Source organism: Zalophus californianus, chromosome 9, assembly GCF_009762305.2.
Source record: "Zalophus californianus isolate mZalCal1 chromosome 9, mZalCal1.pri.v2, whole genome shotgun sequence".
Classification (NCBI taxonomy): domain Eukaryota; kingdom Metazoa; phylum Chordata; class Mammalia; order Carnivora; family Otariidae; genus Zalophus; species Zalophus californianus.
The window spans coordinates 117,516,024-117,539,282 of NC_045603.1; the positions used below are offsets into that span (position 1 = coordinate 117,516,024).

The 23,259-nt window shown below is 42.0% G+C and overlaps 1 protein-coding gene across 1 annotated transcript in view; it reads left to right on the forward strand.

The window, feature by feature from the left end:
- The first annotated feature begins 10,245 nt into the window (after positions 1–10,245).
- ARHGAP21 (Rho GTPase activating protein 21) overlaps positions 10,246–23,259 on the forward strand; it is a 132,412-nt gene continuing 119,398 nt past the window's right edge. Inside the window, 2 exon segments of the mRNA XM_027592366.2 lie at positions 10,246–10,301; positions 11,660–12,130. Of these exon segments, the coding sequence (XP_027448167.2) occupies positions 12,053–12,130 (78 nt within the window). The 5' untranslated portion in view covers positions 10,246–10,301; positions 11,660–12,052.

A 23,259-nucleotide genomic window follows, 5' to 3' on the forward strand; every position in this document is an offset into this window, starting at 1 on the left:
GGATACATATGTATACCATATATATATGCCATCAAATTATCCATCCTTTGACAATTTGATTTTTACCCTACATCATTCTTTTGATATAAATTGTTATACATTGATGTCGTTAGTCATTTATTTTAACTGCTAAATGGATTTGCACTGCCTACATAAAACCGAATTCATCCATTCACCTACTAAAGAACAGGTTATTTCTACTTTTCTAGAAAGGTGTACTTTATACATGTCTGCTTATATATAATAGACAGAGCTTCTCTGGCCGGACATCCAGAAGTAGATTTTTTGTATAGTAGAATATGGGCATCTTCAACTTTCTGAGCCAGTGTCCTAAAAAAAATGTACTTTCCAAAGTGGTTATTCAGTTACTCCTCAGCACATATTTTATTGGGTGTTTAGTATATGACAGGTCTGTTCTAAGCTCTAGGGATATAGCAATAAACAGAAGACTTATTTCCTGTCCTTCTGAGGTTTACATTCTAAGCCGAGAAGACCGAGAATAAATAAAAATTTAAAACACCAGATGGCAATTAGGGCTTTGAAAAATTAAAGAAAGTATAAGGGGTGGACAGAGAGCAGTTGGGCTGGGGTGGGCTGAGTAAACATGGCAATATTTTTAAGCAGGTGGTCAGGGAAGACCTGTCCAATAAAGTGAAGTTTAAGCAAGAACCTGAATGAAATGAGGGAGAGAGACCCGGGGGGCCTCTTTGGAGAAAGCATAGTCTAGGCTGAGAGACTAGCAGGTGCAAACAGTAGGTGAGCTGCGGGAGAAGTGGGAACCAGCCTGGTGTGTTTGAGGAACGGCAAGGAAATTGGTACCCTGCAGGAGCAAATAGCCAGGAGGTAGATCAAACAGGGCAAATGTAAACTACGGTAAGGACTGTAGCTTTGTATCCGAGTGGAATGGGAAGCCAGTAGGAGGTTCTAGAAAAAAAAGTGACTTTTAGGACTTAGGTCCTAAAAGGGTGACCTTGGCTCTGGTGTCGAACAGCCCTAGAAGACTGTCATCATAATCCAGGGGACAGATGGATATGAGTGATAGCTCTGGAGGTGATCTGATTCTGGGTATAAGTTGATGTGAGGGCTGCCAGGGTTTACTGATGACCAGACGTGGGGAGTAAGAGAAAAAGGGCTTAGGGCTGCCTTGGATGTTTTAGTCTTTAGCTGTAGAAAGAACAGAATTACCACTTAATGTGGGAGGAGTAGATTAGGGTCTTAAATCTGAGACCCCTACTGGATGCTGAGGTGGAGAGAACAGTCATTTCCAATTTTTGCAGACAACGCAGGGTTTGGGACAAGTAGTATTGCCAGTGACTGGTTTTATGAATTTATTATTTCCCACCTGCAGTGTGTAAGAGCTTCTGTTTTCATCAACACTTCAACACTTGATGTTATCAGACTTATTTTTGCCAGTCTGATGGGTTTGAAATGGTCTCATTATCATTTCAATTTGCATTATCCTGATTCCAGTGATAGAGCATCTTCTATTATGGTTAGTGGCCACATGTGTTTCCTCTTTTGTGAATTGTCTGTTTATCTTTTCAATTTTATTTATTGGTTTATAGGGGCTTTTTATAAATTCTCAATATTAATCTTTGGTGGGTTCTATCAGTTGCATATCTCTTCTGCGAGTCTGTGGCTTGTCTTTTCGCTTTATTTCCAATTAGTTACTCAACCATCCTGTCTTAAATAATATAGGATTATTATTTCTATAAACCCCCATAACCAGTGAAGGAATTAGAGCAGTTAACACTTTCTTCCATTTCTCCCTGTTCCACCTCTCAAATGTTTCTGTATGCTCATTTTTGTCCTACTATATTATAGTTACCATATTATTACTTCTCACTGTAGTACTTTTCTTTCAAGATTTATGACATGTAAATTTTGTACCATCACAATAATAATCCCACTCTTTCAGCTGAAGCTTGTCCCTTCCATATGTACTCTAAATCACCCTTCAGTTGTTTACACAATCATATCATATAATTGCTTTGAGGACAGGTGATATGTTTCCCAGCTCTCTACATATTTGAGAGTGTCTTTCTGTCTTTCTGCTGCTTTTAAATGTGGATGACTACATGGTCGTGATCTTTAAGTCACATTCTTTTCTTTTTTCAAAACTCTTCTCAAGTCAATTAATGCTGACAAGAGTTCTGAGGTCAGTAGTGTTTTTCCTTTGGGTCAGAGGTCAGCAAACCTTTTTCTGTAAAGGGCCAGATAGAAATTATTTTAGTCTTTGCAGGCCCCATGGTCTCTGTTGTGATTACTCAACTCTGCTATTGTAGTGTTAAAGCGGCTACACACGTGTAAACAAGAGTGTGAATGTACTCTAGAAAACTTTATTTACAAAAATAGGTAGCAGACCGGATTCAGTCTGTGTGCCATAGTTTGCTTTTAGATGATTCACTTCGATTTGCTTGTAGGTTCTTTTTTATACTCAAAGTTTAATAATTTTCCCCCAAGTACTTATTCTCTGTTAATAATTTTGGAAACATGGTTAGTCGTTCTCATCTTTGGAATTGCAATAAAGTTTTTGCCTATCAGTTAGAACAAAGGCTAAGTTCCCATACCAAAAAGATCTTAAAAATACCATGGTCCTTATGTAAAGGAGTGGTGACATACAAAATTATGCCTTTTTTAGGTAACAATGCAGTAGGCAGTTGAGGCCTGCTGCAATGTCTTTGCCATCTGCCACAGGTGACTTTCCTCTCTGGGTCAAAGGCACATGGGAGTGTTCCCAGATAAAAAAAATAGGACACCCAGTTCAACTGGAATTTCAGATCAACAATGAACACTTTCTTAGTATAAATATGTCTCATGCAATAAATGAGATATACTTACACTAAGTATTTTTTCACTGTTGGTCTGAAATTCCAGCTGAACTGCGTACTCTGTTTTTATTTGCTACCTCGAAGCAACCCTTATCTACAACCACCAGGAAGGAGGAGAAGGACTTGGAAGGCACAGGTCCAGTCCTTCTAAGAGAAGACCTCCGGAGTAGCAGACACTCCTTCCTGCCCACATTTCATTGCCTAGAGTTTAGACATGTGGCCATACCTACTTAGAAGGAATCTTGGGAGATGTAGTCTAGTTTGTTGATCATGTGCTCAGCGAAAATGGTATTGTTGCAGAAGAAGGCGAGAACAGCTCTTAGGGGACATTTAGTAGTCTGCCAAGTTATATCCTCAAATACTTTCTTAGTTTCATTAGATGTAAAGTCTTTGTTGGAGACATCAATTTCTCTAAATTTGATTTTTGCTCTTTGTCCTCCATGTTTCTCGTCTCTTGTCTGATTACTTTAACTTCATTGTCCTTTTTCTCTGTATCTGATGTGCTTTCAAAAAGGTTATCATCACTGGGGCGCCTGGGTGGCTCAGTCGTTAAGCATCCGCCTTCGGCTCAGGTCATGATCCCAGGGGCCTGGGACGGAGCCCTGCATCGGGCTCCTTGCTCCGCGGGGAGTCTGCTTCTCCATCAACCTGCTGCTCCCCCTGCTGTGCTCTCTCTGTCAAATAAATAAATAAAAACCTTGAAAAAAAAAAACCCATGATTGTCATCCATCCCACGATTTTTCTGCCAGACATCCCTTCTTTTTCTGTCTCATTTCTAATCCATTTATTACTTCTACAAAGGTATGATTTTTTTCCTTCTCGATGTCTTTCCTTAGCTCTTCCAACTCCTTTTATATCTCATTTATTCTCTTGTCATTTCACTTTTAATGTATCTTATTTCTTTCAGGGTGTAAAACATTTGTCGCAATTTTTTTTCTGTTTATTATAAAGGGTGAGTTGTTTTCTATAATAAATCCTTTCTTTCTCATTTGATTAATATGCTCCTTTATTTCATCTTCTCTACACCCCCCCCATTTAAAAATGTTTACATCAGTCTTTTAATTTTCTTCCCATCCATCTTTGATCAGGATTTGCTATTTAGATTTTCTCTTTACATAAAAGAGAGTGGAGGAATTACTTTTGAGTACCTTGGACTTCCTGTTAGATCCAGCCTATGAGGAGCTTGGAAGAAAGCAAGAGGAGGGCTCATGAAATGTAATACAAGATTGGGCTCTCATGGTTGCAAAGTCTATTTTTTTTTTCCTTTTATGTGGCAATTTTTTAAAATTAAAATTTAATTGAAAAAATCTTTTAGGAGAAAAGTTATGCAAGCCTGCATCTTTCATACTTAAGCCCAGATGTGAATTGCCACATATTCCTTCAATCTTTCCTGTCTGGAGGAAGAACTCTTGGTTGGTTGACTTTTGGATTAGTAGGGAATGCAGGCAATTACAGGAATAGAGGAATGGATTCTACAGTGCTAGAGAATATTAAAGGACACCCAAAGTTTTACTGAATTAAGTAATGGAGAGGTTTTTAGATGTCTCTCCAATTTCTGCTCCATGAAGATGAAAGTGAAAGCTAGCTCATTTTTTTTCATTCTGTTGAAAAAGGTTTGGTTGCTCGGGATTAGGTCTGTAGTATCAAAGTCAATTGCCAGCACACTTTCTTAGAATGGTTAGGACTTAGCTTTCTATTCCAAGATAATAAAAGCATATTTCAATTTTCCAGTAATATGGCTTTCTACCCAGATTGCACGGTATTTTCACAGGATGTTCTAGCTCATAAGTAGTTGGGTGGGTGGAGACATTTAAAAAACGTGTCTCATATTTTAAGGAAAATTGGAATGCTTTTAAATGAAAATCACGATTCTTAGGATAAAATAAAAATGTATATTTTTATGCGTGTTTTTTTTAAAATATAGAAATACAATCTTAATAATGCTGTTGAATATGACTACTGTACCACTGAAGTTTAATTATGGAGATGCTGGTGCTGAAAAAGAATTTGAATCTAGAAGAAAATGTTTGATACAAGATTTTGGATAAACTATGGGCTAATATTGTATAGTAACTGACAAAATGCAAGTGACCTTAACTTTTGGCATGGTGTTGTGGCCAGAAAAGCATCTCAGTCACCAGAAGTGAAGTTAAGTAGAGATAGGATGTAGCATTTCTGGAAGTTGAGGGAAGAACTCTCTTTTGGACAACTCTTATAATTTATACTCTCCATTTTAAGCATATGCACACAGGCGTGTACACACATATTCTTGCACTCTGGAGAGTTGCCGGTCAGCCAGGAATTTCTTGAGGTATCACTATTTCTCAGTAATAGTGACACAACCATCATTCCATTCTTGAATCATTTTATAGTGATTTCTGTGTGTGAAAGTTGTAGTAGGTATTATGGGGGTCTGAGGAGAAGTAAAAGCCCCAGGAATCCTCCCCAAAGAAGTTTAAAATCTAGATAGAAAGGGAGACAATATTCAGTTACAGTTAAATGATAACATAAGATTGTTTATGATCAAGTAAGTAATTCATAGTAACAAACAAATAAACCAAAAAGAAAATCCCAAGCAGAATACTAGTCCAGGGGAGGAAAAGACCACAATAAGCTGAGGGCAGGGAAATTATTCAAAAATATCTATTGTATGTGGCAGTTTGCTAGGCCCTGTATACATTGAATTAAGTAGCGTCACTACCCTTTAGGTTAGAAATTAATAATTGATGATAATCATCCTGGGGACAGAAAGAATGTCATATATCTAGCTAATGCAGATCATTAAATTAGTAAATCATTTACATTATTATTGTAAAATAGGTGAAGAAAGAAGAATCTTAGAAATCTTGTTTATTATGGAAAATTACTCCGTTCTCTTGATTACAGTAGTGAATGCCTTGCTAGAGAGGTGTGTTTTCTGGGACTGTTCAATTCAACATGAAAGTCTTTTTCCAAGAAATATTAGCAGGTAATGTGTTTTTTACTGTTGTATGAAAAAGAAGGAAAAAGAAGTCCTAAAACTGAAAAAATGCTAACTCTTCTGAGGGTCATTGGTCTTAACTGCCGCAGACACATAGTTTTGCAAATGCTTCATCCCAAATTACACATTTCATCTGTGAAATTCACTGGCAAACACTTGTGCCTCCTAGAATTGCCAACTTCTATATTCAGAGTAGAAATCCTCCATAGTTTATAGCAGAATGACATTAGACCAGGGGTTAAGACACTTGGTTCTATTTCTGGCTTCGACATTTTTCGTTGATCGTGGTTCACCAAAACAGTATTATTATGCCATTAACAAAATCAAAAGTTATGTTTTAAGGATATAGTTTGCATCTTTAGAAATGTCTTGCCTACCTTGTCAGCATCATAGTGTACAAGATGGTCTTGTAGTTGTTATTAATATAGCTGTCTTAATTTCCCTGAGATTATTTCAAGGGAAACTCTAAGAAGCTAGGTTATTTTTTTTTTTTAAGATTTTATTTGTCAGAGAGAGAGAGAGAGCACAAGCAGGGGGAGAGGCAGGCAGAGGGAGACGTAGGCTCCCGCTGAGCAAGGAGCCAGATGTGGGACTCCATCCCAGGGCCCTGGGATCATGACCTGAGCTGAAGGCAGACGCTTAACAGACTGAGCCACCCAGGCATCCCAAGAAGCTAGATTATTAATTAGCTTTGCTCCAAAGAGGAAAATATTAGCTTTTCAAAGTAAAACAAAGGTAGAATTACTGTTAGCTCTTGCTTATCCATGATATTTAGGATAAAGAAGACTATCAAGATATCAACTGTGAAACCCACAGTTAATTCCAAACCTCCTTTCAGTTTACAGTGGTCCCCAAACCCATTGTTTTACCAAATATCTCACTGGAGCAGTTAACAAGTAGCCACAGGATTTAAGTTTGGCTCCTTTTCCTTTCTCTTGCCCTCCCTCTGGTGGAGGTGTTAATGAGTGAAATGCCGAAGATGGGCAGCTTGAAGGGAGCTCCAAGGGTTTACATTCTCCACTAATTACACCATCAGCCTTTGGAATGGCGAATGACTCGCTGATGTCTGCCACTTTATAGATGCCCAGATAGTGTCCACTTTGGTCTGCTTAGAATACATCTAAATGAGAGCTCAAACCGATAATAAAATATTATTATAGCTCATGCCTTCAGAAAGGAATTGACCTAATTTTTAGCTGGGTTAAAACGTTCCTAGTAAATAACAATAAAATAAAGAGTATGAAGAGTTCCTAGTTGGGGAAACAGGATACACACCTGCTTTATAATAAGACGGTAATCAGAATAATGTTTTTACATTTTGAAAGTTCCTTCACTTGTATTATCTAGTTTGATGCTCTCAACAGCCCAGCTAGCTTGGGAAGGTGCTGTCACAGAGGTCCCAGGACAGGGCCCAGATTTCCCCAATCTTAGTTCTGTGCTACTGTCTCTGTCCATTCAGATAGCCTCATACACATAGATACATATGATAGCAGTTTATCATAGTGATTCTTAAAAATATTCCCAAATTTTAGAACATCATGATCATTCCCATCCTAACAGAAATAAGATACATATAATGGCAACTTCTCATTATGGCTCTTAGAAACATTCCCCAATATGGAACATCATAATCATGCCTAACCCAGAGGTAAGATTAAATTAGTTACCCACAAAGCACAATAATTAGGACACAGTAAGCTAAGTAAAGGTTAGTTAATGTTGTTATTATTGTTAAAAAACATGGTAGAGGTAGTACAGTGTTGTGGAGAAAAGCATGGACTCTGGAGCTGACCTTCTGGGCTTATTCCTGGCTCTGTCACACAGTTATCTCATGAAGTTGTGTGTAGAGCTCTTGGAGGAACACCTAGCACAGAGGCCGTGCTATATAGATGGCAGTCAGTATTATTACTTGATAGCTCTAATACTTATACACGGAAGTAATAGTTTGCCTTAACTCACAAGGTAGATTGATGGAGCTAGACTGTAATCTTGAGTCTTCCATTTACCTTTTATAGAAATGTCTTTCTAGGTTATGTTATTTTCCTACAGTTTCTAAAATGTGTTTACCTCCTTTTATGTCTCCATCCATGGCCAATATTTACTCTCCTTTACCAAACTGAAAATCTTTTTCAAAATCAACATTTATAAAAATTTCCATTGCAAAAATCTTAACCCTAGATGTCCTCAGCTATGAAGACTCAGTTTAGCCATGCATGCTCATTTGCATTTGTAAGGAGCTGTTTTGTGCTTGAAATTGTTTTTTCTTTCTGGACATATTCTATAAGCCCACTAGAGGTACACTACTTGAACCCTGCATGTCTTTTCACTTCTTGTTAATTTACTCAACAGTATCTAGAACTGGATACTGCTATAGCTCAGTGGGCTATTCAGTAAATTACCAAATGACTGGCAGGCATTCCCTCTATTTTCTCTCTCCCTTTCTTTCTTCTTTCTTTCTTTTTCTTTTCTTCCTTCCTTCCTTCCTTCCTTTTTCTTTCTTTCTTCTTTTTTTCTTTCTTTCTTTCTTTTTCTTTCTTTCTTTCTTTCTTTTTCTTTCTCTCTCTCGCTCTCTTTCTTTCTTTCTTCTTTGTTGTTGGCTGACTAGTTTTGTCAGGGGCTGTCACGAACATGCAAATTTCATGGCCATACAAATATGATCCAGTCAAAGTCTTTCCTCTAATCGAGGCTGAGGATTTAGTTGTATATTCTCAATTCTTGACACCTTCCACTCTGAGGAATATTAAAAACTAAGGCACAGGTATTCAGGCTCCAGGGAGTGTGTTTTTATTTGTTTGTTTGGTTTTTTCCTCATGGAGAAACAGGACCCCAGGCAGCGGGCGGGGAGCAGGGGATGGGGAGGTGTCTTAAAATCTTCAGGGGGTAGTGTGGTAAGAAGGAATAGGTAAGCAGACCCCGTAGCTTCTTGGTTTTGTTCCCTTTTTTCCCTCAGGATGGTGGTGGCAGCTGATCAGACACAATAGCTGGCAGTCCCCCGCTGGAGTGAGGATACAAATGACCCTCAACAGCACCAGCAGGAGGACTGGGAAAGAGAGTAGGGGTGTGTCTGGGAGAGGGTGAGGATGAGGGTGACAAGGTGACAAACGCCGCCGCTTCAGCGGGCTACCCCACTCCAGCCCGGGGAGGATGCGAGCGGGTCGGTGAGCCACCTCCCCGGGGGTGGTGGGGCGGGGTGGGGGGTGGGAAGGGGAGACAGAGGGGCGGCGGCTTTTCCTACCAGGGGAGGGGCAAAGGGTGGAGGGAAGCCTGAGTCAGCAGCCCCTGATTGGCTCGTGTTCTCTCGTCGCGTCTCCGGATTGGGCCATTTGCAGCGGGAGATGTTGTGAGGCGCGGCGGGGCGGAGCGAGCCGCCCGGGGTCTGAGGCAGGCCCCGGAATGGGTGGGGAGGGGCTGCGGTTGTGCTCTGGTCCCGGAGCCGCTGTGACCTGTAGAGTGGAGCGGCGCAGCCACCTTTCCTCGGTTCCCGCTAGTCGCGCCGACTTCATTCAACTGTCTGCAGATTTAGAAAGGAAAAATAATTGAATGAACAACGCCTCGCTGCGACCCCCTTTCCCCAACACGAGAAACTATTTTGCTGTTGGGCGTGAAAGGACACTCCCTTATTATCTTGAAGTCGCACGTCGCATCGCCGCTTTTTTCCTCTCCCGCAGCCAAAAAAAAAAAAAAAAAAGCCAAAAGCAAAATATATCGCCAAGATCTGTTCCCCGCAGACTGGGACCTGTGACCCTTCAAATTCGCGAATCCAGCCATAGCATTGTCCCCCTCTCCGCCCCTGACAACCAAGCAGCTAGTCTTCTTCCCCAGTAGAAACCTCGGTTCCTGGCCGCTCCCGCTCTGCGTTCGGCAGACTGGAGAAGGCAGGGGAGGTTTTGTGTGGGCCTGATTTTGGGGCCGGGGGGTGCCGGCGGGCCACTGAGGGCTTGTAGGTCGGAGACGCCTTGGGAGGGGGTTGGCGAGTACCCCCTACCCGGGCTAATCCCCCTTCTCCAGCGTCGGTTCCCGGGACCGTATTATTCAAGACAGAAAATATTCAGCCTCAGAGCCTCCCCTGGGGAGGGGAGGGGAAGGAGGTGGAGTGGGAGGAGGTGGATCCAGGGAGGAAGAAGCGAGAAATCCGCCCCCGGGAAACAGCTCGGCGCGGCAGCGGAGCGAGGCACTTCTGTCACTTGGCGATCGCGGGCGCCCGAGCGCGGCCCCGGCCCGGCCCGGCGAGGCGAGGGGAGAGTCCGGCGGCCGCCGCCCCGCCCCACGCCCTCCCGCGGCGGCCGAGAGCCCGGGGCCGGCCGGGGCAGGTCGCGGCGGTGCCTGGGAGCGGCCGGCCGGGGGCGGCGGCCTCGGAGCGCGGCGGCGGCGGCGGCGGCGGGGCAGCGCCGGATCGTCCTCCTGCTCGGTCCGGCTCGCGCCGGGCGTGCGGGACGCGCTGCCTGGGGCCGGCCAGCCCCGAGCGGATCCACTCGCCCCCGCTTTCTCCGGTGCGTGTCTGTTTTACTTTCCGCCTTAGCCGAGAGGGCTCAGCGCCCGCGGGCGGGTGGAGAGCCCGGCTCGCCGCGGGCTCCCTCCCTTCCCGCCACCTCAGGCCACCCCGCCCGGCGCTGGCGCGGGGCCGGAGGGAGCCCGCGGCGGGCACCCGGCGGGGGCGGAGGGGCCGCGCCCGCGTGTGCGGAGCGAGGGAGGGCCGGAGGAAGGAGGGAAGGGCACAAAGGCCGGCGGCGGGCGCCGGGGTCCGGCCGGCCGGCCGTGGAGGAGGGGCGCCTCCCGTCCGCTCATGAATATTAACCGAGCCTGCGGCCTAGCGCGTCCCGGCCGGGCCCGGCGCCCGGCCCGCGTCCCCGCTCCTGCTCGCCGCCGCGCCTCGAAACCTGGGCCAAGCGGGCTGGGAAGGGTAAGCCCCTCGTTTTTTGTTTTTCCCCCGGGTCTCCCGACACCTTGTTTTAAAAGTACATATTTGGGTCTCCCTTCCCGGGAGATCGAGATCACCGACCCGCCTCTGGAAGGGGCGGAGGAAATAGTGGTAGGTGGGTGGTGGTTTTCTTTTTCCTTTTTTTTTTTTTTTTTTTTGTCTTCCCTAGGTGGCCCCAGGGAAAGGGAAAGATAGTGTGTCGAATGGTAGTTTGGGGAGCAGCAAGTAAATAAAAGTTGCCCGGGCTGCGGCTTCATTTCTGTCGCTCCAGAATAATGCCCCCGAGAGGGAGTTGCGCCCGGGTCCCACCCGCGGCCGCGCACACCTCCCCGCCCAGCCCCGCCGCGGGCCAAGCAAAACAGCCGCCTCCTCGGGGGCAGCCTCCGGGCGCAGGGGCACGGGTGCGGGCGCCCAGACTCACCCCGCCCGCCAGCAAACGCCGGCCGAGCCGGCGCTGCCCGCCTCCGAGGCTGGCTTTTTGTTTTTATTTTGGTGGGGGGTGTAGGGGAGTGAGCAGGGTTTTTGAAAAGTATTCCATTTTAATCTCGTGGGGAGAAAACTTCCGTTAAGTGTACGTATCTGGGTGATGCCCAAGAGCCTATACACTCTCTCTACTGCCCAGAAAATACATTAATTAAAATGCACTTGAAAAGGGAATTTTTTTTTCCTGAAGGCTGCACACCAACCAGGCGTGTTTGACGCAACCACCGTGCAGTTCCGATGCTTCTCATTTTTTTTCCTGATTTATAGGTTTTTCCTTTTTTCTTTCTGTTTTGTCTGGGAGGATTATTTCCTCTTTGAGTGCGTGAGGTTCATCAGCAGGGACCGAATAATCTTCCTAAGTGTTGGAACCGCGAACTTGGTGTAGACTTGTGGCAAGGCTAAGGTCAGCGTCTGGAGAAAGTTCATGCCCTTTATTCCCTGTTCCAGGAGAGATCTCTTTGGGAGCTGACGCTCGAGCCTTCGCGACCCACTCAGATTCCTCTTGGTCACGGAGTAGCGCTGGGAGGAGGAGGGGGACCGCTTTCTGCAGTTGGCCTCATTAGCTGCCAAGAAGACCCGTCTTCTTTGTTTTTTAAGTCTCGAGAAATGGACGAAGACGGTGAAGTCAGTTGAAGTCCGAAGAAATCAATCAGGGCGTTTTTGAAGGGGCCTCATAAAAACATTTCATTCCCCAGGCACATTACTTGTTTCACCAGCCCTGCACCTCCTCGGAGCCTTGTGTGGAATTCTTCCCTTTTTGGTGTGTGGTGGCATTCCGCCCCCCCCCCCCCCCAATGTGGACTCCAAAGGGTTGGTCCCTTCTTTGTAATTTGAAATGAAATGATGGCCACACGTCGGACTGGTCTACCGGAGGGAGATGGTGACAAGCTCAAGGCCTGCGGGTCCCCCACCTGTGAGGTAAGCACAGAGGCAGCATCTTTGGGCCACTGTCTACAATGTGTCCTGCCGGTGGGGTGGGGTGGGATGGGGGTGGGTCAGCTGCCATGGGCCTCTGGAGAGGCTTTGGGGCCTTTGGGCTGATTTGTGGGAGTGTCCCAGCTTGACCCTAGGGCGGTGCAACCTTGCCCATTTTTGTTTCCAGGAACTTCCAGTGATTCTTCTGCAAGAAGGGTTTCTTCACTTTGAAATTCCCCATCTTGCCCATGCATCACCTCAGAGTAGGGAATTCTCCCATTTCAGGTGACTGGGAATACTGCAAGTGTCTCTCTTTTCCTTCAGTTCCCATCCTCCGGTAGATTTGGAGTTGGGCAGGTTAGGGGATGCCTTTGTGCATTTTGTGGGTATGTATGCAAGATTGGCTACCAGAGGTGGAGAGAGGGCAGCTGGTATGCTTGTTGTAACGGGACCTCAGTCTCACTTTGGCTTTGGTGGGTATTCTGGCTTGCTGTTGATGTGGATCTCTGCTCTGGGTAGAAAAACAAGTCTTTTCCCGTGGACAGTTTAAACACAGCCCTGAAAAACAGATTTATAGAGTTGTAATTCCAACTCCCTGAAAAATCTCCTGACATTACTCTTCTTTTATTTATGCCCTTCTTTTCACTGCTCAGAAGTTCTGTGAGCTGCCCTGGGGTGTCAGGTGGCTTGCATTACCTTTAGACCATCATCTTTGGGAGGGCTCAGATGATTATATGCCAGGCTTCCTGAAATTTTTGAGCAGGCAGGACAGAAATCAGAAAATCCATTGATTTATGACACCCATATGCCCTGTTGCCTCTTATATTCTTTCTTTTCTTTATATATGTGTGTATATATATATTCTCTATATGTTATATTTCATTCTATAATGACTGTTTTGTGTTTACTTGGTTATTGGTTTCTGTAATTTCCTTGCTAAATGTACTAAATATTGTTACCCTTTAAACTTTACTTTTGAGCCATCTATATTTTTATTGAAGGATTGAATAGATTATAGTAACATCCCCCAAAGAGGCTTTACTCTCACTATTTCTTTTGTACCTTGTAAGTGTTAAATTTTTACTTCACGGCCATCGAAACAAGGTCTAGTTCTTGAGGGTGTGAGTTTTGGCATTTTAATAAAAATGAGTCAAGTTAAATTTTTGTTTTTAAAGCATGCAGAGAAACTTGCCTCATGTAGCTCACTTCATACTGGATTAGAAAGTTTATGCAGAAAATACAGGGAGGTGGGTACTGTACAACTCCTTGGAACTAGAAGTTTACAGTTAGAATCAGTGTTTTACTTTTTGACACCTGTAAACACCTGCTTGCAGGTAAAAACGTGATTAAGTATAACACCACAATCCTCTGATCATGGTAAACCATAATAACTCCTTTTGGAAGGCCTACCTCCAACTTGGTGATTGCTTAATGTGTATTGTAGTTACATAATAATATGTACTGTGGTCCCAAAGCCTCATTTGTCTTTGTCTTGTGAATACTTTAATTAGCATGCTATTTGCATTATATTTGCAAAAACAGTATTATTTGATTTTTTTTTTTTTTTTTGGTCATTTAAGGGATCGCCCCAAACCAAGAATTTATAATAGATACATCTTGTCCTTGGCTAGAGAGCAGTGTTTCCAGCTGCAAACTTCCTTATATTAACACTGACAGTTACGTATTTTTTTAAGGGCTGTGAAATTTGTTTTCATTTGACTGTTACTGCTGGCATAGGCATATTATTTGTAGTTTGGGGACCAAGAAAACATTATATTGCCTGTATTTTGCTCATTTAAAGATGATACACAGAACTTGAGTTTGGTATTAAGCTATCATATTGTTTGGATTTTTAAAGAATAGGTAGGTATTTTTTGCATAATATGTGGGAATGGAAATAAAGGGGCTGTATGCGGTCAGACAGCGTTTTAAAATCTCAGCTTAAGGAGTAATTATTGCCTGTTTCATTGTTGTGTATTTAGCTCTCATTGATACTTCTGATGCACTTTAAATCTTGTGAATATTTATTAGTGATAAAGAGAGAGTTACCACTGGAATACTTTGGGTTGATACATATTTAAGTCTTGGAACACTGCACTTAATTTTTGTGTTTAATTTTATTATAAGTATTACATTCTAGAGTTGTATCTTGGGATTGTACAGTTAGGATGGCATAGTTCTATTCATGCAGAGTTCTAGACTTTGCATGTCTGCAAATAATCGTATCATTCACTCTGAGCTGGTAAGTGTGTTTTGGTGTGTGCCTGTGTACAGTCTGGTCTGTGAAGTGTTCCGACATCTCACCTTGAGTGGCTTTGCTCACAAAATCGCTTAATTTAGACCCTGAATCCTTGGTGATGTGATCACCCCTTTCATATCCTATAGAGCTCATCCTTCAAGGTTCAGCTTGCCTCTTTTTTTTTTTAACCAAAGGTGAAAACTTATTCCTCAGCTTTTTAGACCACATTATTTTTCCCTTTTTTTTTTTAAGATTTTATTCATTTATTTGACGGAGAGAGTGAGCGCACAAGCAGGGGGAGAGGCAGAAGGAGAGTGAGAAGCAGACTGCCCCCTGAGCAGGGATTCCCTACACAGGGCTGATCCCAGGCCCCCCGATCATGACGTGAGCCGAGGGCAGATGCTTAACCGCTTAACCGACTGAGCCACCCAGGCGCCCCTATTTTTCCTATTTCTAATATTTATTTTACTTTTTATCTGTAGGCAATAGTATTGCCCAGTAATAGAATTTTTAGCACTTTCATTGTCTGTTGTTAAAACAGATGTGTTTACTGATGCTAATCAGTATAATAAGTAATTTATTTCATTTTATGTCTGGCTTCTTCATCTAGACTAAGATTATCCTATGACTAAGTATTATAGCTGATGAAAGATAATTGTAGGTTGACTTTGGAATAATGTAAGTAATACAGCAAGGCATTTTTCTGTGTATGAACTCATGAGGATTCATACTTTTGCTTTTCTTTCTGGAATACTGTGCACTTTGCTTTTATCCCAGACTCCCTTGTTCCTCCTCAGGCGCTCTTCTGCTCTCTCTCCCTCTCCCTGGGGTTCCTCTTCCTCTCTGCCCTTTCACATTGGCTCTATGTAGAGCCAGGCTTTTGCCATTCCTCTTCTCTTTTTCACTCTCTGGGTTTCATTTTACGCTCTCCCATGGCTTTAATCTGCATGCTGGGGACTCCAAATTTAGAGCTCAGTCCCAGGTTTTGTAGTTGATCTCCAGACCTATGTAGCCTTTTGCCTATTTACTAAACAGTTGTTTTGTTTTTTAATTGCCCATGGGCATTTCAAACTTAACAAATTCTCCTCTTACCAGCAACCTTCCCCTCTTGCTTCTTTTAGTGAGTAGCACCGCTATCTCCTTATCTGTCCTGGTCACACACCAGGTTATCATCCTTGACCCTTCTCTCTCCTCATTCCTCCCATCCAAAGTCCTGTCGAGTCTGCATTCCACATCCCACCGCCACTACCTGAGTTCAGGTCAGCTGCATCTCAGTGTTGAGCCACCGGCCAGCCAGCCTTCCTAACTACTTTCCCAGTTGCCCAGCCTTGAGCAGCACTCTACCCCTGCCATAGTCACAGTGCTCCTCCTGAAATCGAAGGCCGATTGTTCCGTTCCCCTGTGTAAAACAATTTTCTGGCTTCCCATTGCCTTGGGGATAAAGTTCAAACTCCTGAGAAGTCTGCAAGGACAGTAAATAATCTGGCCCACCCTTCTCCTACACTTCCTATGCTGTCCATTCCACAAGCCTCTCCACTTCGGGTCCTTGCAAATGCTGTTTCCTCCCACCCTTCCTGCCACCTGCCCCTCCTCCACCCCTCTCTCCTCCATGCCTGATTTTCCTCATCATTCTGGTCTCTTCTTCAACATCACTTCCTCAGGAAAGCCTTTCCTGACTCCAAGACGGGATTAGCTGCCCCAGAGCATTATCCCAAAACACCCTGTACTTTATCAGGAATAGTGCTTGCAAGTTTATTTATTTCTCTTCCCCCCCTGGACTGCAACCCCCGTAAGAACAGGCACCATGTTTGCTTCTCCTGTGTCGGGCTCATAGTAGGTGCTCAGTAAATAGTGTTGAATTAATGAATATGTAGGAAGGGCTTTAATTTTTATTCACTGTTCACTTAGCTTCAGTACCCGGTACTGTCTTGATTATCCGCCTACCTCATTGATCTCTCCTTCTCACTTCTCAGTACCTGGATTTCCTCAACTTTCTGGCCTGCTAAATCTTCATATACATCAGAGTTTGACCCTCTTTTCTTCTCTCTGTGCTCACTTTCATGACTTTAAACATCAAGTATATACTGATAATCCATATTTATGTCTATACATTTGTGTGTGTGTGTGTGTGTGTGTGTGTGTGTGTGTGTGTGTGTGTGTGTGTGTTGTCTCCACCCGTTTGGTCTCTGTATCCCTTGAATTCAGATTCCTACGTCCACCTGACCACTCAGTCTCCACTTGAGTAGTAAAGGGGCATATCAAAAACCGAACTCCTGATTCTCTACATCTCCTCCTGCCCACCTTCCTAGTTTTCTCCTCCTCTCCAGCACTAGCACTCCTGCCTTCCGGGTCAGGCTTCTTGGAGTGATCTTTGATCTCTCTCATGCATACCATGCAAATCTGGTTGACTGTCTCACAGCTTCAAGTGCTTGCCAGCCTCCAGTCTGTTCACACAGGAACCAGAGTGGACCTTCTGTAAATTGGAGCGTGTCACTCCTTTGCTCACAGTCCTCAGGAGGCTTCTCATTTCCCTCGGGGTTAAAAGCCGAAGTCCTTCCGTGCCCGGCAAAGCCTTGCACAATTCGCCCTCCCACCTCCCGAATCTCACCTCCTGCTGCTCTCACTGTCCTTGCTCTGTACTAGCCATTCTGGACTCTTGTGCACACACACTGAGTATGGCATCCCCCAGAGCCTTCCCGCCACTAGCTGTACCCTCCACTTGGAGCTCTGTCCCCGCTCAGGCATCCCCAGGGCTCGCTTCCTCATCTCCTTGAGGTTTTGGCCTTGAGGTCACCTGAGTGAGGCCTTTGCTGACCATTGAGTTGATTGAACCCCTCTCCCCTTCTCCCGCGACACAACCCGCCCTCCTTCCTTGCTGTGTTTTTCTCCCCTATTACTCTCCCTGTGACATGCTTATCCATCTGATTTTGCTTATTTGTTCGGGCAGATCATATATCTAAAATAAAAGTGCTAAGTGCAGTTCGTTTTGTTCACATGGTATTTTCTGTGCCTAGAAGAACGCCTAGCCCATTATTGGCCCACAAATATTTTTTCCAATGAGTGAATAATGAATCAAGACTAAGAATGTTACATTAAGACTAAAATGTTACTGAATTTGTATATGGGTACATAACATGTGAATACTTAATGTAGATTGTACAGAAGTGTGTAGGGTATGAGTATTTTGTCTTCTAGACCTCCGTTTCCATTAGGACTGCTCTTCACGTCTTTGGTGCCTTTTTTCTTTGCATCTTTCCTCCCTTTGGGAAGCTGGTAACCAAGTAACAGTAACCCAGTGTGTAGCACACATGTATGAAATAATTTGCACTAAGAGGTGAGATAATGGTAATTAACACACCAGTGGATGGGGAATCAGGCTGGTGGGGAAACTATAAAAAGATAATATGCCTGTATTGGTAAAATTTTTTTTCTTAAAATGAATGGCTAATGTACTAATGTTCTTTATTAAATATCTTGTAATATAAACATTTCATTACAAGTTAAAAATGATCACGACATTGATTATGACAAAATGTTAGCAGTTGTTAATTCTAGATGATGAGAATTTGGGGATTATATTATTTTTGTATTTTCTCTTTTTTGCTTAATTCCAAAACTATGATAAAAAGACACCATTTACAGATTTTTAAAAATAGGCAATATGTTACTAGTCTTGTGGAAATGTGGTTTCTAGAAAACCTACACTGCTTAAAATAATACTTAAATACTTTTTGAAAAGGATACACACTACTCAAAGCAATACTTGAGTATTTTTTTAAAAGCATGTGTTTTTTTTCAGGGGAGGCTGAGGATTCATTCTAGGCTCGTTGTACTACCATGTAATCTAACACTATTATTTAACTTTAAACATATGTTCCTTTGTATACCTGAGTCTGTATGTCAGAATACCATTGCATGTCAAAAGCTTTATGCTGCGGGTTGGGATTAAAGGTGAAGCCTGCCAGAATTCAGACTAGCAGAAGCAGCAGCAGGTATGAAGTGACATTTCAGCAGAAGTCCCGATTTGAATGGATTGGGTGGGACCCTGTCGCTAGATACAGGCCATCAACAAATGAGTACCCCTGGCCGCAGAAAATTTCTCCATACATTGTCAGTGTTCCTTAGCATTCATTTTTCTAAGATAAACATTTTGTGAGGTCCTTATTCCTTGGTTACAGAATCTCTGATCCTTTCTTCATTTCTTTAGTTTTTACCAGGTCAGATAATTCTAGTATAAACGTGATAATCCGTTTCTTTTGTTCTTTGCTTTGTGAAGGGACCTGTCATCTTATGATAGTTAACAATATGGTGATTTCAGCGTGAGCAATGCTAGTGTGGGTAAAGACGCACAGATGCGTTACTGAGTGCAGCTACTTTCTGTTACAGAAAGACCATATGGGAGGCACTTGTTTTTCTTTCTGGTTGATGTGATTAGATTAGTAAACAAAAAAGTTATTGGACTTAAAAATTGTCCTGTTATTTATCTAATTTTAATTGACCATAAATAATTAAATATGTTAAATCTTATGAGCCTTCTATATGTTCTGTTGGTTTGGAGTAGGAAGACATCTTCATGTAAAAGCTTCATTTTGGATTGCTTCCACCACAATAGTTTTTTAGTGAAGCTTCATATTCTTAAAAAAATTGAGTATTGTGCAAATAGGTTATTTCACAATAAAATCTGGAAGATGGCCTTTTGTACTTCTAAAATCATCTGAGAGACAAATGGATACGCTGTACTTTGTTTTAAAAACTAAATGTAATGGAAATTGCTTTTTGTAAGTCCTCTTTTTTTGAGTTATTTATTAATATGCAAGGAATCCCATTGTGTAGATTTGTGAATAAGGGAATAGATTGAGAACCCAAATTTGATATTTCTGAATGCTCACCTACCTTTGGGAAAGTTTTTAGGCAGACCAGAGCAAGCTATTATTATCAAAAAATGGCAAGTTAAAGAGTGTATTTACTTTTCCTTAGTCACACTGGCTGCTCTTGAGTCTTTCATTTGATACTGGGCGTGGTCTTGATTCAGAATTGGTTTCTTCTGCCTTTTCCCCTTGTCGCACACCCCTCTTCTGGATCCACATCTGGCACTCAGCAATAGTGCTACATATGGAGTGCTGCTCCTGATTCCGCAACTTCTTTTTCCTTCTTTTAACCAAGTGAGGACATAGTCTCAGTCTCTTGACTTACACTCTTGTTCACTTCATTAATCTTTCATATATCTTGACAGAACGTCTTAAGAAAATCAAGATGTTCTTTTTTCTTACAATGTGGAGAGTATCCTTAAGTATCAATAGATAGAAAGCTGGATTTGTGATTACATTTCTCCTGGATATGTCTTATCTCCTATGATCTTGGGGATTAATAGGCATCATTTTTTTTTTAAGCCTCAAGCTATCTAGGCATCTTTAATCCCCAGAAGTTTGCTAATAAGTAAAGATTCTATATTTAAAAGAACTTGTGTTAGCTTGGTCAGTGAGCCTTACTTTCTCCTCTGGGTTCTGCATATCGGCTTCTGGAAACATACCCACCTAGTGAATGTGAAGGGAAGGAAGTGCTCTGGGTACCAGTTTAAATCAGATATTTATTATAATGCTTTTAGGAAATGTTTTCAATTTACTTTTTTTTTCATTTAATGATATATTATAGACACTGTTTTCTGCCCATAGGGAAGATATATACAGTTGACCCTGAGCAGCACAGGTTTGAACTGTGTGGGTCTACTTACATGTGGATATTTTTTAACAAAAACAAGACAGTACTGTAGATATATTTTCTTTTCTTTATGATTTTGTTAATAACATTTTTTCTGTAGGTTACTTTACTGTAAGACTACACTATATAATACATATACAAAATGTTTTAATCAACTGTGTGTCATCAGTAAGGTGTCCAGTCAACAGTAAGTTTTGGGGAATAGAGAGTTATACAGAAATTTTGAACTATGTGGGTGGGGGTCAGCACCTCTTCTGTACATGTGGGTCTCTCTATGTAGATGGATAGTGGATAAATAGACATATACACACTTAGACACACACACGTATGTATATCTTAACCAATTTTGTAAATGGAGGAAAAGAAACTTAGAAAGCACTGTACAAAGGTATTATTTTTTAAGATTTTTATTTATTTATTTGACAGAGAGAGAGAGACAGCGAGAGAGGGAACACAAGCAGGGGGATTGGGAGAGGGAGAAGCAGGCTTCCCGCTGAGTGGGGAGCCCGATGCGGGGCTCCAATCCCAGGACCGTGGGATCATGACCCGAGCCGAAGGCAGACACTTAACGACTGAGCCACCCAGGAACCCCTGTACAAAGGTATTTTTAAGGATTGTAATATGGGAAAGAGATAAGATTTATTTTGTATGGCTATGAAGGACAGAGCTAGGATCAGTGGATAGATAGATGAGCCAATTTATTCAGCTCAGTATTCAGAAGAAAAAATTTTTTAATAGAAGGTAACAGACTGAATGTGTTCTTTGCAGATAGGTTGACCTTCACTTGGGGAATAACAGACAGAATTCCTGTGTTGGTAGGAATTTAAGTCAGGCAAATCTGGGTGATTATTAGACTCACTTGGACAACTTATAAAACCACAGATTCTTCTTTCCACCTTTAAGCTAATGAATTAGAATCCCTGGAAGTGAGACTGAAAAGCCTTAACTTTTAAAAAGATCCGCTGGTGACCTTCCAAGTTTGAGAAAAACAGGACTAAAAGACATTCATAGCTCCTTCCAAAGTCTGAATTCTTACGGTACCCTGATTTTGAAATTTTTCTGACCAAATTGAAATCAGTGTAAAGAAAAAAGGCAAAAATATGGAGGGAAAGTTTAAGTGACTAAACAAGTGAAAATTTCAAGATTAAAATTGTAATTATTTTTCTCCTATTTGTAATCATATGTATTTCTACATGTCATTAGTATTCCGAAGTAATATTCTTCTCGGATAAAATAAACTTTATGTCAAAGAGCACTTTTAAAATTCAACAGTGATACGTGTCACACATTTTTGTGTGTATGTTATACTTTGATCAAAAGTTAACATTTTTAAAGCGATAGAGCTCGGACTCTGGTCATATTGAAGCTGTAGTTACCTTTTAGCTGTATTATAAAAGTCATTTGTTTAATGTCATTTACAGAAGCGTATATTTAAGCAAGTAACTGTTAGAATAATTTCTCTAGTGCATCTTTTAGTCATTTGTTCATGTTAACTATCAAGAATAGGAAAAGTTACAATGGAATAAAATATGTATATACTTATTCTCTCTCTGTATGTGCCCTTTCATATTTGTCATTCATATATATATATATCTATGGTGCTCTTAAGTATACATTATGAAGGGTTTCAGAAGGTATTCTGACGTAATAATAACAAACAAATCATCAACAGAAGAATTCTCTCTACATACCCCCCCTCATCTAACACCAGCAGCTCTCCTGTCTGTCCGTTGAATCAGTCTTGTCTTTCAATCTCATGGAATGTGAGATACACTGGATAACACAATGCAAATACAATGTAAGCTAATTACAGAGTCCACTTGCCAATTCTGCAAAAGAAGCAGGATTTCTTGAAGTCATCGAAAGTGATGTTGGAGAAGGAGCAAAGCCACTGGCAAGATAGGGAGGATCTGGCAGAGTAAGACCAGTAAGCAAAATGAAGAAGGCATAACTGAGGTTGATAGGCATCTCAAGAGAGAATGATTTGAATTCAAAGGATTAAGAGAAGCCTTTGAGAAAACTGTGATGGCATATATGCGATGTATTTCTTGTCTTCTAGGAAGTGATGTTTAGTTTAGACCCCATGCTTGAATCTGTTTCAAGAGACACTAAAAAGCAGATATGACTATATCAATAGAAGAAGGAATGGCAGTGGTGAATGGATTTCTTTCGCTTTCTTTTCCTAGGATAAAGACAGTGCCTCTGAGTTAATAGGAAATCCCAGCTTCCCTAGTTGACTTGGATATAAAGCTGTTTAAACAGAGGTCCAGCGCTGCTTCTTCAAAGTTCCTCCTGTTGTACTAGGTGTTAGACACCCAAATATTTTAGAGTTCTGAATATTTTACATGCCTTTATTGAGGTATGATTGATATGTAAAAAGCTTACATATTTAATGTGTACAACTCTGGGTTTGGGGATAAGTATACACCATGAAACCATTCCCTCCATGAAGGCCATAAACATAATCATGACCTCAAGTTTCCTCTTGCCCCTGTATTAATGTTACTGCAATTTTTGTGTGTGTGTGGTAAGAGCTCTTAACATAAGATCTACCCTCTTAGCAAATTTTAAGTATACAGTATTGTTAGCTATAAGCACTAAGCTCTGGAGTAGGTCTCCAGAATCTTGCATAAGTGAGACTTCGTACCCTTTGACAATCACCTCCCCATTTCCCCTACTTCCTAGCCCCTCGCAATGTACTCTCTTCTTCTGTGAGTCTATTTCAGATTTCACATATAAGTGAGATCATATAGTATTTATCTACTTTTCCATGACTTGCTTATTTCACTTAGCATAATATTCTCCAGGTTCACTCATGTTGTCACAAATGGCAGGATTTCTTTCTTTTTTAAGTCTGAATAATATTATCTTCGAGATCCTGATTTCAGTTCTTTTGGATAAGTACCCAGAAGTGGGGTTGCTGGATCATATGATAGGTCTATTTTTACTTTTTTGAGGCGCCTCCATATAATGGCTCCACATTCTCAGCAACAGTGTGCCAGGGTTCTCTTTTTTTCCCCCATTTTCACTAACACCGTTTGCATTTTTTTTTTTTTTTTTTTAAGTAATAGCCATTCTAACAGGATGAGGTGATATCTCACTGTGGTTTTGGTTTGCATTTTCCTGATGATTAGTGAGGTTCAGCACCCTTTGCATGCGTATTGGCCATTTGTGT